This window comes from Macaca nemestrina, chromosome 6 (assembly GCF_043159975.1).
Source record: "Macaca nemestrina isolate mMacNem1 chromosome 6, mMacNem.hap1, whole genome shotgun sequence".
NCBI classification, from domain to species: Eukaryota; Metazoa; Chordata; class Mammalia; order Primates; family Cercopithecidae; genus Macaca; species Macaca nemestrina.
This window is the reverse complement of record NC_092130.1, coordinates 148,021,451-148,034,647: the sequence shown is the minus strand read 5'-3', so window position 1 is coordinate 148,034,647 and position 13,197 is coordinate 148,021,451. Positions and strand designations below refer to the sequence as shown.

At 41.9% G+C, this 13,197-nt stretch overlaps 1 protein-coding gene across 4 annotated transcripts in view; it reads left to right on the top strand.

The window, feature by feature from the left end:
- The window catches only part of LOC105473032 (natriuretic peptide receptor 3), an 87,486-nt gene extending 77,321 nt beyond the window's left edge, over nucleotides 1-10,165 (top strand). For 2 of the 4 annotated variants that reach the window (XM_011726592.3, XM_011726591.3), the window contains exons 5-8: nucleotides 4,153-4,247; nucleotides 6,320-6,455; nucleotides 8,240-8,324; nucleotides 9,655-10,165. In XM_011726592.3, the coding sequence (XP_011724894.2) occupies nucleotides 4,153-4,247; nucleotides 6,320-6,455; nucleotides 8,240-8,324; nucleotides 9,655-9,766 (428 nt within the window). In that variant the 3' untranslated portion in view covers nucleotides 9,767-10,165. Of the gene's footprint in view, nucleotides 1-4,152; nucleotides 4,248-6,319; nucleotides 6,456-8,236; nucleotides 8,325-9,654 lie in introns of all 4 variants that reach the window. The other 2 variants (XM_071099053.1, XM_011726590.3) reach the window with 1 other exon arrangement.
- The last annotated feature ends 3,032 nt before the right edge of the window (nucleotides 10,166-13,197 follow it).

The following is a 13,197-nucleotide window of genomic DNA, read 5'->3' as shown; positions in this document are numbered from 1 at the left end:
CGCCAACACTCAAAGAAAATGAACATGAAACTCAATATGGAAGTGACCTCATTACTGGAGCCTTGCAGATATCAACTCTATATTCATTTATTCATTCAACAAATGTTCATTGAGCACCTACTATGTACCAGGTGCTGTTCAAGGTACTGAGGATTCAGCAGTGAACTAAAGACATTTCATGCAATCAGTTGAGCTTACATGCCAGTGGGGGGAACAGGCAACAAACAATGAATACAGTATACCTTTCAGAGCTATAAAATAAGGTAGGATAGGAAGCTAGAAAATGCCAGGCAAGGAGGAGTGGGACTGCTAGTTTAGAGTGGTCAGGGAAGGTCTCTGTGAGAGTGAAGTTGAGTAGAGACCCAAGGGAAGTGAGGGAAGCTCTGTAGCTGTTTAGGAGAGAGCATTCCAGAGGGAGTGGTAAACGTGGAGATCCTGAGTGCATGTGGGAGACTATGGAGTGTCCCCAGAGAGAGCAAGATGGCTAATGTGGCTGACACCAAGTGTGACAGGCAGTGTGATAGGTGCCAAAGCCCGAGAGGTAATGGGGTCAGATCATGCGGACCTGCAAGCCTTGCTGAGGTCTTTGGGCTCCACCTGGGTGAGACAGAAAGTCACCTGAGGCTTTTGAGTGACACGATCTGCCTTGTGTGTTAAAAGGGGTCCTTATGGCTGCTATGTGGGAAATAAAGTAGATACGCTTATGGGTATCACTTGACAACCCGGTACATAAAGTACAAATCGCTGAACCAGGGTTCAGTGCATCCTAGCTACTAACTAGTAACCTTGTCCTCTGAGCTTCTCTTTCTTCACCTGTGTGATAAGGAGGTTGGTCTAGTTAATGACTGACAAGAGCTCTTTCAGTTTTACATAGTGCTTGCTCTTCCTTTGAGCCCTGTAATGCACTGGGGTATGCCTATATCTATTTGTAATCACACTAGTGACATTTTTCAATGGCAGGAGCAAATACTGCCAAGTTTAGATTTGAGGCACATTTTTTTTTCAGTTGGGACTTCTGTCCCTCGGTTTGTCCTCAGTTCTTAGAAAGGGCAGGACAGGACAGTAGGGAGAGGTTGAGCTCCATCTAGAGTTGTCTGGGCAGTTTCTATGGTGGCAATTGGCAGATTTCATTTCTCTCTAGTGGATGCCATGTCTTACTCAAAACCAGAGTGACATCTCCCTTAGCATTAGACAGATTGTAGTTCATGGGTGAATACACCTCCGGGATTATCTTATTTTACCTCTGACTGCTTCAGTTGAGGAGCTGGAATCCAACAGGATAATTCTGGGGGCATATTAGGACAGAGCCAAATTTCCCAGAAGTTTTGCACAATACACTGAGAACCTGGCATCTGTGGACACGACCTTGGTCGGCCACATCCCATTCTTAGCTATTACTCACCACGTGGTGTGGTCATTTGTTCTTGGTCTTCTGACAGAGGGACAGGAGCCAGAGTTGGGGGATGCTGGAGGGCGCCACTGAGGGAGGGTGTGAAGGGGAGGGTAGGTGCCCATGATGGCTGGAATGTATTTTGGTTAGAGCCAGGGCATGGGCTCAGTTTTCCCATAGGCTATCTTGATGTCTGTATTCTAAGGCCAGGTCTACACAGGCAATATGAAATGAGTCCTGAAACAACCAACTGTGCAGTTCAGTCTACAATTAGAATCTCATTTGGTCAAATGTAAAGATAATTGAGGCCAAGGTAAGTTTTCGGCTTGAATTGCTTGGAGAGCCCATTTTATTTGCTAAACAATGGTCCATCTGAGGGTAGGCCTAAAAAGAACTCTAAGGTATCTGTATGAAGAAAAACCCAAACCTTCCTAAAATTAAAAACAATTTTAACTTTATTGGTCACCATTCAGTGACCATTAAATTGTCAAGGGAAAAATACTCTGGCTGTGATTTGACAAATTTGGCTTTTATTGCCATGAAACCTGTGATCAACTCTCATTTCAATAAATGGCCTGGGAAGAAGCTGGATTTCCTCTGTGTGAGAGGTCAGAGTGACAAGGTAAATAGGACTGTGGCTTAAACTTTGAGCTCCACTACAGCCAAATAGAAATGGGGTGGAAAGTCTCATTACTTATGTACAGGAAAATTCTGCTGTAAGCCTGACAATCTCACCTTATGTACGATACTCTCAGGTGAAGTCTCACTTTGCTAATTGGCCACCCTGAGGATTCTCACCCCATTTCTTGGCAGAATTGCAATAGCTTAAAGGTACAATAGGTCTTAAATTACTAGGGCCACCTCATCTTATAAAATGCTCTGCAAAATACTTAGCAGGACACAACATCAGAAACACCTCTCAACAGAATGACAAATGGTTTTGGATGGCCAATAGCTATATATTTTAAGCCTATTTATCACTTAAGAGTTGTATAGGCTCTCAAGGATACACAAGTTTATGGTAGGTGTACCCTTTGTAACCAGTCTATATTAAGAAGACAAAAAAATCAAAGTGAATGCTAGCTTCCATTCTGTTTCTGGTAAAGTAGACCAAAGTCTGGAAAAATCAGTGGGCCTTCAAACCACAACCCAAAGGACAGTAAACCTAAATACCTGCCCTCTCCAAGCCACACTAGAGGATGGAACTTTCCCTTGGGATCCTTTTTCCCAGACATTCATTTTACTAGAGGAGTCAGTACTTCCAGAGAGAACCAAATCAGAGAACCAAATCAATAGAAAGGCCAATTAAGAATTACACCAAACTCCCCCCAGATGAAAAGGAAATAACTTTAGTTAATAAAAATGGGGCTGATGTATGCAATCTCTTATTCAGTGAATGAGAATTATGACACAGACATATTTAATATCAGCCAATAACATATATTTGTTTTATTGATTAGCTGCTCTGAGCCACCATTATAGGCCAAAGCAAGTGGATACCCAAGGCCCTCCATTCTGTGGCCACCCGGTTCCAGCCTTATATGTCACTGACTCCCTTTTTCCACATGGGCCATCTTCCCAGAAATCTCACAATTCCTCTGGTCTCTTTGGGCCTCTGTGCCTTGGTAGACACACCTAGGCCAGCCTTTCAGCCTCTCTCCCACTTCTTGATTACTGCTTGCCCAATCTCAGACTTCCTCCAACATCCCTATGAAATTCCTGCTCTTTCACTGAGTCCTCCCTGATTCTCCAGCTTGATGTGCTGGCTCCTCCTCTGAGTGATGTGGGCACAGTCAGGTCTTCTCTACCAAGAGTAATTATAAAATAAATAGTAGTAATAACAGTGATAGTAATAATGACAGTAGGTGAAAACAATTAACATCCCTTAAATGTGCTGAAAGTGCTTCATTTGTTTTATGTCATTTAATCTTCTCCACGGCTGCTTGGTAGGGAGGTACTATTATGCCCATTTTACAGTTGTGGAGACTGAGGCTTAGAGGGCTAAGTTCCTTGTCCAAAGTCATGGAGCTATGTAAATGTAGAAACTGGTATTTGAAAGCAAGTGGTTAGATTCTGGTGTGAACAAGCTAAATCCCCAGTCCAGGCTGCCCCTCTCTAGAGCAGACAATGTGTTCAATTCATCTTTGCCTCAGCTGCAGCACTAATTCAGTACTAAGCGTCCAGAGAATGTTTGGATAAACAATCAGCGAAGAACTCAACCGGGATAAAGAAGAATAGCTTTTCTTAGCTATTGGCCCCGGTGACCCACAAAGCAGGCCCGCTGCTCTCCTGTGTATTAAAGCAGCCTGGAAAAAAGCACATTCACTGAGTCCTGGCCCTGGAATGATTTTTCTTTTATAATGTTCGTCCAATGATAACGCAAACCCATGGCAAATCTATAAATGTACCCTACCTCCACTTCTAACTCTGCAATAAAAAAAAAATTAATACAAAACTCTGGGATAAGCACGCTGCTTTCAGGATTAGCCTTAATCTTTTTTTCAAACATATTCCCCAAAGAAGATCATTTATTTCTTTTTCTTTTCATTTTTAAATGGAGAAATGTTAAGAATTTAGGAATGCAGACGCAGATGAAATTACAATGTCTTTCCAAAATGCCAACAAAAATGCTCAGAGTCTGATGAGATTCCCTGTGCCATGAGTTTGTTTAAAAAATCCTGCCAATTCATTCTCTTGTTTTTGTTGGCAGACAGAGGTATTTTAAGTAACCAACGTTGAGTTCTTCGCTTCTGGTCCTGTAGGTATCGCCGGGCAGGTGTCCATAGATGCCAATGGAGACCGATATGGGGATTTCTCTGTGATTGCCATGACTGATGTGGAGGCGGGCACCCAGGAGGTGAGCACGTGAGACCTCTGTACCAGTTGCTCCTTCTGCCCGTGGGGACTCTGAGGAATGCATTTGTTCTGGTGGCCAAAGAGCTGTCTCCAATGCAGCTTCCAAATAAAAATGAGTTGAAAAACCTCAACTTTTGATTGAGGGTATCAAGGAAGACTTCAGGAAATGGTTTCATGTTTATTCTAAGTGAGGAAATCCTACCCTTCAAGTGGCGAAGAATCACACCTTAGTCTTATGGATGAGGGTGTTGGGGTGAAATCAGTAAAGTGAAACTAAGTTTCCTCCCTTAAGATTTGAGTTTTCTGGCGGAGTGGGAGGGTGGGTGGTTGCAAACTCAACGTGTGTTCACGTTTCCAAAGATGATGTAGTTTCAGGATAATATCGTGAAGAGAAAAGAGTGCCCCGGACACAAAGATGAGTCTTCTGTGCTTGGGAGTGTGAACTCTGCCTCAGTTTCCTCATCTGTAACATGGAAATCATCATGTCTTCCTGGCTGATGTCACATGATTACTGTTATGGGGACAGGTCAAATGAAACCTAGAAAAGTACTATCTACATTTTAAATTACAAATATACATATACAATTATACAAATATGCAGTGCTTCAGCAAAGAATGCCACTTCCTCAGTTTCCTTGATCGCTGGCTCCCAGGGTCATCGCTCCGGTGCCCTTCATGGGACCTGGCATATGGGACTTGCTGTTTTCCTCTTTGTATGTATCAGGTTGGTGCAAAAGTAATGCGGCTTTTGCCATTATTTTTAATTATTTAGTTTTAATGGCCAAAACCTCAATTACTTTTGCACCAACCTAATAGATGCCTGGCTCTTGTGGGAAGTTCTGAAGCAGCAGGAGTCACCCTCGCTACGTTTAATGAATGATTTTTTTGCCCACTGAGTGGTCTGTGTCTCATCTGTATTCCTGGTTCCCCCCCCGGGAAAGGTGGGTAGCGACAGTTCATCAGAGTCCATTGTGAGGTTGCAGGGGTGAAGGTGTATAAAGCCGTTGGCAAGTGCCCAGTACACGCCAGCGATTGTTATATTTTGGTGGCGATCTAGGCTTCCTCTAGACCTGACGTGGCCTGTGAGAACCTGCTGCACCTCGGTCAAGAGAAGGGGAGGAGATGTCCCCAGCCACTCGGGAGCCATATGCTTGTTTTCAGACAAAAGAGCAATGACTCCCGAGAACCTGCGTGGGAAGGCACTTCTAGAGTGGGGCTTGGGGAACTGATCAAACAATCGTTTTAACCAGAAACTGAGGGATAACCATGGAATCAAACCATAACAGAATAGCGATTTTCCAGGGGCCAGAGGAGCCAACTAAGAGAAAGAGAATTCAGCCTGGAAATGGGGGTGCACATAGGGTGGATTCATCAGAGAGGAGAGTGCAACTCTTGAAGGAAGTCTGGCAACCGGAAGCGGTCAAACAGGAGGTTCCTGAAAGACGCTCTTTCATTATATGTTGAACAATTGAGGGCTGTGAGGCTGGGTACCTGTCATACGCTTAAATCGGGTATACAGTGGACCCTGGCTGTCCTTCACATGTCCCTGAAAGTAACTTGGTCGTTACAATTGGCTGACGGGGTGGGCTGCTCTGGGACAGGTGGGTGGGACAGTGCCCTGTCCGATGAACAAAGCAAAAGCCAGGAATTCCAGGATTATTCCTTTCCACTAGGTGGTAGTGACTGAAGAATCCTAGGGGCAGCGCTGACAGGGCTGGGCCTTCAGTGAGGGCAGGGCCCGGGGGCACCACTCTCAACACTTCCCACCTTCTTCTGCTCTGGCACGACCGCTCTTAATGCCCTCTTGAGAGCACCATTAGTGACTTCAAATCTTGACTTATAAAGTCCCCAGAACACACAATGACCATCAGTGTGGACAACCGAGGAACCTGCCCAATGTACCGCGCTTTTCTGAAGCACTTGCTGTCCTTGCCCTGGAGACGGTGATTTGATGAAATGCCCAGAGGCAGCCAGTTTAGATCAGGCTGTGCATTTTGGGGAATAGCTGTGGAAGACTGCGAGCTTTGTGCCTCCTTTGACCTTTCGGCTATTTGTTTTTTTGCCTCTATATAGGTTATTGGTGATTACTTTGGAAAAGAAGGTCGTTTTGAAATGCGGCCGAACGTCAAATATCCTTGGGGCCCTTTAAAACTGAGAATAGACGAAAACCGAATTGTTGAGCACACAAACAGCTCTCCCTGCAAATCATGTAAGTCTAGAGACTTAATTTGCTATGTATGTCATCACCTCTAACCTCAGCGTAATGTAAATTTAAAACCCAAGTGTTTCTAGGGCTTACATTTTGGAAGTTTACATTTCTTTCTCTGATGTGGTAAAACATCAGAGGGAACAGTTCACAAACTGGCATCTTGCCTTTAGCAGAGGCGTTCAGGTCTTGTTTCCCTTCCAGCCTTCTCTTCCACAATGGTAGAATGTTTCTCCCTATTTTTACATCTCTTACTATCATCTCTTGGCTAGGCCATGTTTCCACTTTTAGAGAAAATCAAAATATCAATTAGTAAATATCACTTGCTTATTCATCTCTCATAGCAAGTCTCGTTCTGATTTTCCAAGTTTGTGGTTACTTTCTAGCTCCTCAGAACCAAAGAGATAACATCCCTTAAACATCTGAACATTTACACATTGGCAAATAAGTGTAAGATGTATTACTTATGAGCAGTTTTGTATACAAGTAGAGAAGCAAGTGGATGTCCTCATAAGTAGCTTACAAATAGGAAAGTTGTTAGAAATCATTGTTTTAGAGAATAAGGTAGGGAGGGAGAACAAAGTGAATATAGGTCTTTCAGGAGGCCAGTTGATCATTTTAGGCTAATATATGTGTGCTTTTGAAAGCGTCTTTTAAACTGTTAGGTATTTATGTCTATGCAATAATTACGGGAAGGAATTAAGGAGGAAGTGTGTTAAGAACACACTGGGGAGATTGGGCCTGTATTTGAAATCTCACTGTTGTTACTTGCTGGTTTTGTGACCCTAGGAGTGTTCCTTCAGCTTTTTAAGCAGTTTTCCAATGTGTAAAGAGAAAGAAAAGTGCCCAAAGCTTAGGACTGTTTTGAGGATTACACAAGATGACGCATCGAAGGCTGCATACTAAACTCTAGATACAAGCTAGCTATTTATCATTTTTCTATAACTGGGACACCACTGAACTTGATTGTTTCAAAGTGTTATCCACATTTTCACAAAGCTATGTAGGACATTTTGACATGAAACTTTGGCTTTGGTGAGAGAACATCTAAAAACAGAACATTGACTCAATGAATTTTTCATCAAATCCTCTAGCACTTTGAAGTGTCACCATCCATCTGTGAAAAATAAGAAGCCCTGGGTCAGTGCCCTGGTCCATCTGGTTGTCTTCTTTGACTTTATTTATTTATTTATTTATTTATTTTTGAGATGGAGTCTTGCTCTGTCACCCAGGCTGGTGTGCAGTGGTGCAATCTCGGCAAGTTGCAATCTCCACCTTCCAGGTTCAAGTGATTCTCCTGCCTCAGCCTCCTGAGTACCTCCAGGTGCCTGCCACCACACTCAGCTAATTTTTGTATTTTTAGTAGAGATGGGGTTTCACCATGTTGACCAGGCTGGTTTCTAACTCCTGACCTCAGGTGATCCACCCACCTTGGCCTCCCAATTCTTTGACTTTAAACTCAAAAGAGAGTGGCTATATCTGAATTCTTCACTTCCAGTTTTCCTCTGATTCTTGAATTTTCTTCTGTTCTCATTGTGTCCACACTCTAAATAGTGTGCTTGTTTATCTAACACTTTCTCAAATGGTTCTTAAGCTTTGCACTAGGCAAAAACAAACCAAAACATAAAACAAAACACAAGTGTACTGTCCCTTAGAAAATATTTCTGAAAAAGGAAAAGTTGCCTCCAGTGGGAAATCGAGGGACATCTTGCAATGAATGAAACTCGAGGCATTTCTAACTGTATCTCAAAATGAACCCTGGTTATCTATGCTTCTTTTTCAAGCAGGTGGCCTAGAAGAATCGGCGGTGACAGGAATTGTTGTGGGGGCCTTACTAGGAGCTGGCTTGCTAATGGCCTTCTACTTTTTCAGGTGAGAACCATTTGTAAAGGTACAATTCACTCTCTTCTACTGTCTTTGTCATTTGTTTTTGCTTGATTCTCTTTGTGACTTGTCCACATCCTCCTTTCACCCAGGAAGCACAGTGGTTAAAAAATCTCATCCATTCTTTTGGTGTGACTCTAGGTTTGGTGGTCAGTGGTTTAGCATACTGGGTGCTGGGGTCATGGGTTTCAGTTACATCTCACTGTGGGACAGAGAGCTGCTGCTGCCCTTTGATCGCAGATTTTTATTTTTTATTTTTTTGAGACGGAGTCTCACTTGTTCTGTTACCCAGGCTGGAGTGCAGTGGCACGATCTCTGTTCACTGCAACCTCCACCTCCTGGGTTCAAGCAATTCTCCTGCCTCAGCCTCACGAGTAGTTGGGACTACAGGTGCAGGCCACCTTGGCTGGCTAATTTTTTGTAGTTTTAGTGGAGATGTGTTGACTAGGCTGGTCTTGAACTCCTGACCTCAAGTGATTCATCCACCTTGGCCTCCCAAAGTGCTGGGATTACAGGTGTGAGCCACTGTGTCCAACCCTTTGATCACAGATATTCTGACAAGAATTCCTACCACCCACCAAGTGAAGCAGTTGGGGAGGGAATCTGGATAAAGGGGGAAATAAACTTCTCCCTTCTCAGGCTTTCTCCAATTCAGAATTAGGTGCCGGGGCTCACCTTAAAGAGGAGGAGGGAGCTTTGCGTAGCCCATGCTCTCAGGCTGATCTGTGCTCAGTATCTGGAGAGCCCACATGCTCATCTGCCACTGTGGTTAAGCTCCAAGGCTTGCAAAATTGTAGTAATGTATGTGTGTTCAAGGTACCGATCGTTCTGCCCCGTAAGGGTGGTCCATTCCTTTGTAATCTTTGGTGGTTGAGTTTGTGGTTTTTTCGTAAGTCATTAGAGCAAGGTTTCTTTATTTCTGCATGGGATTGTAACTAGGCGTATGTGACCCTTTGTGGGAACATTGTATTCCTGTTCCTTTGGCCACACTACCCGTAATTTGATTTTTATCTAGGGCATATCCTGGGAGTCAGGGAGAACTTCTGTAGCGGAATAGACAAGACCTAACCCCCAAGGCACCCAGGGAAGAAGGGGAAGGCTTGTTCTGTGGTATTTGGAAAAGCATGCCAATTTTCTCTCTTGAATAAGGGCATCACGCCTGGGGGCACACTACTTTAATCTCTGACCAGGGTTTCATGTTCTGTCACTTCTCATTTATCAACTCAAACCCAGATGTCCCTTGAGGGCACTCTTTGTAAGAGAAACCGTGGTATTTTGTAGCAAGTTTTATTACGACATTCACTTTCCCTTTACCCAGGAAGAAATACAGAATAACCATTGAAAGGCGAAACCAGCAAGAAGAAAGTAACCTTGGAAAACATCGGGAATTACGGGAAGATTCCATCAGATCCCATTTTTCAGTGGCTTAAAAGAAGCCCCCCGCTTTTTTTTTTTTCTGCCTGAGATTCTTTAAGGAGATAGATGGGATGAAAGACATCAATGAAACAGAAGGGGCGTTCTTGAAGAATTCATTATTTTAAGCAGTTAGTCATTTCATTTTCAAATTTCTTTAGAAGCTCAGGAACTATTGTTAATCACCATCTGCCTCCAGGCCTTTCATCTCATGACAAACAAATGTAATAATGATATCATGTCACTCTGTTAAATGTTCATACTGTTTCAAGGGCATATGATTAGATTTATGTTTTTAAAATCTGATGTCTCCATATCTTGATGGCTTTTGGCAGCATTTCACACAAGGATATAAAATGTGGTTTTCTTAAATGAAATGTTTCGTAGCTAGAATAAAATTATTTTTATAAGTAGAACATTCTTGGAAAGAATTTAACACCCAATAAGGGGAAAATGTAATGAAAAATCTCCAGGTTGGTAATACAGCCTTACTCCCTCTAGAGCTGGAGGACAGGTTTGTGGTTGAGGACTTCTATGTCCGACGTCTACATTCAGGTTCTGACTTCATATCTTGAAAAAGGATTTCCTCCCTTTTTCAGTGTCTCATAAATGCTACTCTGGATTGTTGTAAATATTAGTGAGATGGGAGGATTTACAGAAGAAAAGCAAGTCTAAAATGTTTCCTTTTTGATGTAAAAAAAAAAAAAAGTCCCATTTCACACTAACATTTTATTTTACAAGTATTTTAATCTTATATTTTGGCATTAGAAAAATTTATCTTTTTTTTTTTTTCATTTTGAAGGTTAAAGGTTGCTTACATTTTAAAAGCATGGGTGAAGTGTACAACAAACCAATAATGATAAAAAATGCTTCTCTTTTTCTCCCCGTTTCCCTCTTTCCCTTGGGCACAGCCAAATGCTAATTTCTGCTTTAATTACAGAGATGTGGAAATGTATTCAGATTTCAAACTCTATAGGAATATATCAAAATTTTAACTCTTTTGCATTTTTACTGTTTAACTGTTTTAAATGCAAGTTATTTTACGGTGATACTCCTTCCAGTTCTGGCCAAATGATGAGTTTCAAGATCAAGAGTAAAAAGTTATTAGAATTAAACAGAGTTTTATAAAGGGAGATAGCCCTTTTCCCTCAAGAACAACTTTGTTGAGAGTTACAACTTGACAGCAAGTACAGAAATGACAAATTTAAAACTTTTACATGTGGCATTTACCAAAATTCCCAGTGATGATTTTGGTTAAAAGAGGGAACCTAAATAGCTACTCTATTCCGTTTCAGTTAACTCCACAGAACTCTGTAGGCATCCATGAATAACTGTAATAGTGGGTTAGGTGTGGAGATAGGGAATTTGGACAAAGTTGAGTAAGTTTTTATTGGTTATCTGCTTTGCACCCAGTAGTCTGCACATGAGTTTAAACTCAGGTTACCACTTTCACTTATACTTCATGGAGAAGATAGACAGTGAGGGAGGAATGGGAAGCTGTCATGTCAGTGCACCATCTTGGAATTACATAACTGGGGTCTTTCCTCAATAACATTTTGAGCATCTGAAAAATAGTTTAAAAATTATCTTAATATCTATTGAAGGGCATGTCTAGGGAGGAAACAGGAGAATTTGAGCAGTCTCTTGGTGGTGATGAAGCTGGTAGTTCACACAAGTAGCAGTGCAGGCAAAGGTAAGCGCAAGCTGCCTGTCCCAGATGCTGGCCCATGTGTGCGTGCTTCCCTGGGAAGCTCCCACTTGAGTCACAGTTAACAGATGATTTCTGTGTGAGGCACATTTCTCTTCTGTTGTTTAAGAAATGGGAGCTGGGAGGCAGCTAAGAGGGCGTGATAAAAGAATTAAGTACAATCAACGGAAACAACTACGTTGTAGTTCTCCATGCTGGATGCAAAGGAAAAAGTGTCGAATTCCAAAAAGGATGGAAGAAGAAGGCAAGAAGGGCAGCCTCCAGAAGGTCTAGTGCAGGAAGAGAGTTTGAGAAGTAAAATGCAGGAAAGCAAAGCATTGTACCGCTTGGGACTCCCCGAGGTGAAACAGCAAGGAAGAATTGTGTCCATTTCAGTTACTTGAATTGGAGAGCTTGTTTCTCTCATTTTTATTTTTCAATGATTTTATTTTATTTTTTTATTTTAGAGATACTAATTTTCTCTTGTGCTTGTAAAAAAAATTCACATTTCAAGTCTATGTGCTTATTACCGGAGAAAAATAATCTACCTGGTTGCAGTTTTTGAGTATAAACATTTCTAACCTTTTTAAAATTTCTATAGCAACCCATTAACACTAACATTTTTAGAACAAATATATTCTATTTTAACTTCAGGTAGAGGAATAGTCCTAAACTTAATATGATAGCTCTAGATAAACTCTTAAAGACAAGTGAGCATTTAGTATTCTAAAAATGGCAGAACAAATCATGAGGTTTCTGGATGCCATACCAATTTAAAATCAATTCTCACGTTAAGATTGCTGGCTGGGCGCGGTGGCTCATGCCTGTAATCCCAGCGCTTTGGGAGGCGGAGGCGGGCAGATCACGAGGTCAGGAGATCGACACCATTCTGGCTAACATGGTGAAACCCCGTCTCTGCTAAAAAAAATACAAAAAATTAGCCGGGCATGGTGACGGGCGCCTGTAGTCCCGGCTACTCCGGAGGCTGAGGCAGGAGAATGGTGTAACCCGGGAGGTGGAGCTTGCAGTGAGCTGAGATCGCGCCACTGTTCTCTAGCCTGGGCGACAGAGCGAAACTCTTTCTCAAAATAAATAAATAAATAAATAAATAAATAAATAAAAAATAAAAAATAAAAAAAAATAAAAAAATAAATAAATAAAAAAGATTGCTTATTTACATGTCAGTCATGTACGACTTTATCCTTGAAATCTGCGTATGGGTTACAAAAACTCTGTTAAGTTTTGAAAATTCCATTAAGTTGGAAATCTTGGTTAAAAATGTAGGTGCTTGGCCCAAGGTTACCCTGAATTCAGATCTCTCATGATTATATTTGGGGATTTACGTTCCTAACTGCTAAGCAACATCTTTGACAACTAGTAATTCATACTCTACTAGTAGTCACATGTCATATAGTAAAATAAATAGGGCTTTAGTTCTTAAGTCATTCTATAAGTTTTTACCCTGAAATCGAGGGTGTTCAGATTTCAAAAGGGATACTTTATCAGTATTTTCTCATCCAGTCAAACTTCAGCTGACATTGATACAGGTCAAAATGCATAGATGCTTTTTGGTGTTGGAAATAAGTGTGTGTCTTATGGTCATCATTGTCTTCTTAGATTTTTGGGTAGGTGGGCAGGTAGGGGGAGACTCAGAAATATAAGTGTTCTCCAGATCACTTCTATCTGGAAAGAATTTTCTGTACAGAGTCCGTCTCTCCCTCAAGACTGACCACAAGTTTCATGAGAAGGCCCCTGAAAACA